At 62.3% G+C, this 4,989-nt stretch overlaps 1 protein-coding gene across 1 annotated transcript; it reads left to right on the plus strand.

The window, feature by feature from the left end:
- Positions 1 to 734: 734 nt before the first annotated feature.
- Positions 735 to 4,544, plus strand: MNEG_13343 (hypothetical protein; the record flags this gene model as incomplete). Its single annotated transcript, XM_014038184.1, has 8 exons — positions 735 to 752; positions 936 to 1,502; positions 1,690 to 1,789; positions 1,991 to 2,205; positions 2,459 to 2,890; positions 3,103 to 3,163; positions 3,721 to 4,178; positions 4,446 to 4,544. 8 exons carry the CDS (start codon positions 735 to 737, stop codon positions 4,542 to 4,544), a joined length of 1,950 nt encoding a protein of 649 aa, XP_013893638.1.
- Between the last annotated feature and the right edge of the window lie 445 nt (positions 4,545 to 4,989).

Here is a 4,989-nt window from a genome sequence, read left to right on the forward strand (position 1 = left end):
GGGAAGGGTGAGGGGCAGGGGCAGCCAGAGAGCGGAAGGGTAGTAGGAGCAGTGACTGTGAGCATGGTTCAGCTACATCGTCCCATTGGGGAAGCAGTGATTGGGGCCCATCAGCTTGAGCCAGTTGTCGAGCAACCGCTCGTCCTGCAACCGCCGCGGCTTATCGAACACCCCCCCAACTACAATAAACAGCAGCAATAACAAAGCATGTATGTCACCTTATCTTGCGCATTCCCGCACTGCCATGTATCAAGCGGTGCTGATCTTACGTTCGCCAGGCAGGATCGCAGGTGCACCTCTGATACGAAGCAAATTTGGTACTTGCACATGTGTAGTGGCCTCACCACGCCACACTGATATGCCATGCAGACGAGGACCTGCTCGTGGCGCGCTTGCAGCGTGGCGGTGTGCGAGCAGCAGCTGTGGACTATCCGCAAGAGGTTGGGCCCAAGCTGCAGGTATGCAGAGTGCGCGGCACATGCACTCCTGCAGTTCTTTGAGGAGTGCGTGTCCGCCATTGGTCCCAGGGGTAAACATAGCGATTGCTACCCCTCAGAGCAAGGACTCTAGGACTGGCTCGTGGCAAGCGGTGGGGTAGGGCGGCAGCACAAGCGGGCGCTGTTCTGCATATCAGTTGATCGTGGCAACCCGCTGGATTGCAGGGATGGGGCGTATCAGAGAGCGAGGTGGCGGCATTGACCAGCAGCGACAGAGACATAGGCGGCATTGGTGCCATGATTTTCTGGCGGCAGGTGAGATCACGGATGACGTCAGATGTCCCAGAAGCTGCTGTCAGGCACAGCTATTTCGCACAAAAGGGTGATTTCGCTATTATCTCACACACCTGTTTACCGTGGATACGGGGCCAGCTGCGTTGGACTCTTGATATTAATCAGTCGCACATACCCCCACACACGTTCAATGGCCTTCCGCAGGGTGAGAGCAGCACAGCTGCCATCCAGGCCCTGGTGCAGCGCAACCAGCAGCGGTACGTCCTGGACGCCTCCCTACTTGACAGTCAGCGGGGAAAGCAGCAGCAGGAGCAGCAGCAGCAGCAGCAGCAGCAGAGGCAGCAGGAGCAGCAGGAGCAGCAGCAGCAAGAGCAGCAGCAGCAGCAGCAGCAGCAGCAGCAGCAGCAGCAGCACGATGAACAGCACCAGGAGCGGCCCGACGCACCCCCTCTTTTCGTCGTGGGCTATGCCATGAAGCCATCGCGGGAGCAGCAGCTCGCAGACCAAGGCCTCCTGCCCCTCCTGCCAGCGCCCGCCGTGACGCCCTCCGGCGCCCGCTGCTATGTGTGCTTTGCGCCGCTTGATCTTGGGCAGCCTCTGGGGCCCCAGGGGCACTGGGACGCAGTCCTCCATAAGGCGTCGGACGAGCTGGTGGCGACGCCGGGCGCGGGCGGGGCGCCGGAGTGGTCTGCCGCGATGCAGGGGCTGCAGCGGCAGCTGGAGGGGCGGCCAGACGTGGCGGTGGTGGACCCCTTTGAGGCGGCGGCCAAGGTGGGGCTCGCGGACGAAGCAGGAACGCCGGCACGCAGCCGCAGCAGCACTGTTGAACAGTGTAATGCGGAGTGCTTGGCAGCACACCAAATTCGTCCACCGGTAATCCCGAGCCCGCCCACCTGGTTCTTTCAATGCACAGGTCGTAGATAGGGCCGTGCTGTGCGACATCCTTGTTGGCCTGCAGGCACTGGAGCTGCCTGATGGCGCACGGGCGCGCGCCCCGCGGCACCTGTTGGTCGAGTCGCTGGCGGCGCCCGGCCTGCAGCAGCACCTGCAAGCAGCGGGTGAGCCGCCGCCTCCGGGTCCAGCGTGGTCCCCCACCTCCATGCCGCGCGCCTGCTGACCGCCCTCCCCCCTGCGCACCCGCGTTGCGAGCGCCGGCAGCTCAGGCCAGCTCCGCTTGCGCTGCCTAGTTCCCAGTGATACGGCGCACGCTTCGCCCAGCCTGCCCCGCGGTGCCCCTCCGCCCTTCCCTGGTCATCCAGGCCTAGATTCCTGTGCCCTGCTAGTGAAGCCCATCGCCGCCTGCGGAGTGGCGGGCTCCCACTCAATGGCCCTCGTGCTGGACGCCACGGCGCTGCCTGCGCTGGGGGCGGCGGGCGGCGGCATCGGCGGCGGCGGGCTCGGGAGCGTGGCGGTGGTGCAGGAATTTGTGAACCATGGCGGGCTGCAGTACAAGGCGTATGTGATAGGGGACAAGGTGGGTGCATCAGGACAGCATTGCGGGGAGGCATATTGAGCGATTACACGGAATTGTGTGCATGCGAGTGTATAACATAAAACAGGATGTGTGTGTGTGTGGGTGTGTGTGTGTGTGGTCAATGCAAGGGTACAAGTACAGCAATTGTGTGCTCAGGCACGCCCTGTGGGTGCGCCATGTCGCGGGATGACACAATGAGCACGTGACTGTCATCAATCAACCCCCTGTTTTCCTGCGCTGCCGGCCCTGGCAGGTGTTCTATGCCACCCGCCCCTCCATCCCCGATGTGGCACGGCCGACCCCAGAGGAGGTGGCTGCGGCCGCCGCGGCGGGTGGCGAGGCTCTTGAGCGATTCGTGCTTCGCTTCGACACCCTCACATCGCTTCCCACTTGGTTGCCCCTGCACATGGCGGCGGACAGCGGGGGCGGCAAGCCTGGCGCTGTGGCGACAAGCGCAAAGGCGGCTGTTGGTGATGCGCACAGTGGTGTTCTGTCCAGCCAGCAGGAGCAGGCACAGTGCCAGCAGCAGCAGCAGCAGCAGCAGCAGCAGCAGCAGCAGGCGCGGCACGTGCTGCACCAGGGTGCGCTCGAGGCCGTGGCCAGCTACCTGAGGGAGCGCCTGGGGCTGACGCTGTTCGGCTTCGACATCGTCGTGGACGGCAATACTAGGGACTGGCTGGTCGTGGTGAGGTTGGGGGAGCACCTGGCCGGTGGGAGTAAGCTTTGCTGTGCAGGCGGCCGGTCCAGAATGTCATGGTCGAGGGGTCACCGACGTGTACACATTGGGTCGCCAAATGGTCGCCGACGTGTACACATTGGGTCGCCAACTACCGCCTATAGTGGCCTATCATAAATGTGTACTTGCTTGCGACCCCCCCCCCTGGATATTCTCCCCAGGACGTTAACTACTTTCCGAACTACAGGGGCGGCCCGCCCCAGACCGCAGAGTGGTTCAGGGGTGCGATCGCTGGACGCGTGCTGAATCATAGGCAGCGGCTGTAACGCTTGGTGCGTGGAGTTGTGGTGCGCGCGTTTCCACACACAAATCAAGTGGCGTCATGTCGGAACCGGCGTCGTGCTGTGCTGAGTGCGCTCTGAAAGCTGATGAGCCAGACAGCACACTGCGGGAACCGTGCTCGACTGTGTCGCCATGCAATCACTGCGTCCAATTGGTTCATAATCAAACCCTTGAACATCGCGAAGAGACACATCCACCCTTCATCTGAGGTCCCCACCACCAACCCCGATCTAGCACATCTTTTGTCTGATAAGTGTGACTTGGCAGCTATACACTTGTATCGACACGATGATGTCGCGCAACCTGGCCTGCGGGCCGTCGGTGACCCGCGGAGTCCGTCCTCTGCCCTCGCAGCGCAAATTGTCTCTTTGCAGGGCTCAGAGTGGTGAGTGGATGATCAGAAAAGCTGCGCGCCCCGTGCATGCATGCGGCAAGCGCTCTCCGTGCTCATGGCGCGGTCTGACCGCTGCGATCTCACTCTCGGCCCTTGTGGCCAGGCCGTTCTGTTGAGGAGCCCTTCAACGAGGGCTCCTACCAGGTCAGGCGTCTAGTGCAGAGGGACCGGAAGGAGCTGCTGGGAAACGCGGCAGACATCCTGGACAAGTACAAGACGGAGTTTGGCGACGGCGAGGAAGACCAGCCCGCCGCTGCCGCGCCCGCCGCAAGCAGCAGCGCGAGCGCCACTGCCACCAGCAGCAGCCCCAGCAGCAGCAGCCCCTTCGCGCCCAGCAGTGCACCCAGCAGCAGCAGCCCATTTGCGGCCGGTGCCGCCCCTGCGGCGTCGCCCTTCGGTTCTAGCGGCGCCGCCTCGCCGTTTGGTGCGGCACCCATGCGTCCCTCGCGGCTGGCAAGTGTAGAGCCCAAGGGCCTGTCGCCTGACATGAGCCCCGACCCCATCGTGGCGCCCCCGAAGGACACGCGCAGCTGGCTGGCAAAGATCACCATCACTCAAGTGGTGGGTTGTCAAAGGGCTTGTGCTTTTTCTGCAACATGCATCGCCGCCGGCATGCCGTCGGCATACCGCCAGCATGATGCAACGTATACAAGCAGCCATATGGTGGCCAGTAACCAGTGTGTAACGCAGGCGCACGCGCAGCATCAACTTGCATGCCTTGCTGGACCGCCTTGTTCAGATATTTCCATTCTGTACTGCCCTTTCAAAGGTAAACCCCTCTGCTCTGTGGATGCTCATGCACCTCTTTTGGCCACATCACCCCACCAGGTGCTCTTCTTCTCCTTCTCCACCATCATCGGCATCATGATTGCCACCTTCTTCGTGGTGCTGAACACTGGCGCAGTGCGGCTGGCCGGCCTGGACTGACGTGGCTGCGACGAGCGCGGCTGCGTGTCGTGCGTCTGTGTGTCTAGGCGCCGGAGCGGACGGCCGCGACGCTGCTTCGTGGAAGCAGCATGGTGTCGTGCTGGCCGCGCGTCTGCTTTGAGCGAGATGTTTTCAGGTGTGCCAAGATTTTTCAGGCACGATGCGATGTTTCAAGGACGGCCACAAGATGTGGTCTGTGCACAAGGAGCGGCGTGTCCGGGCTGCTTGCTGCAAGGCCCATGTGGTGGCGTTCATAGCAGGCCCTGCAGCAGTCAGGCGGAAGTCACGCACAAGTAGTTTGTCCGGGTGCCTGCCAGTGTAACCCTGCTGCTGAGTGCTTTCATGCCCCGCGTTCCGGATGATTACACGTATTACCAGCCACGGCCCTGTTTGAAATCAGGCACACCCATTGGAAGCTGAATACAAGCTCAAATGAAAAGAAGCA

The sequence above is a fragment of the Monoraphidium neglectum genome (genome assembly GCF_000611645.1).
Source record: "Monoraphidium neglectum strain SAG 48.87 unplaced genomic scaffold scaffold03766, whole genome shotgun sequence".
NCBI lineage: Eukaryota > Viridiplantae > Chlorophyta > Chlorophyceae > Sphaeropleales > Selenastraceae > Monoraphidium > Monoraphidium neglectum.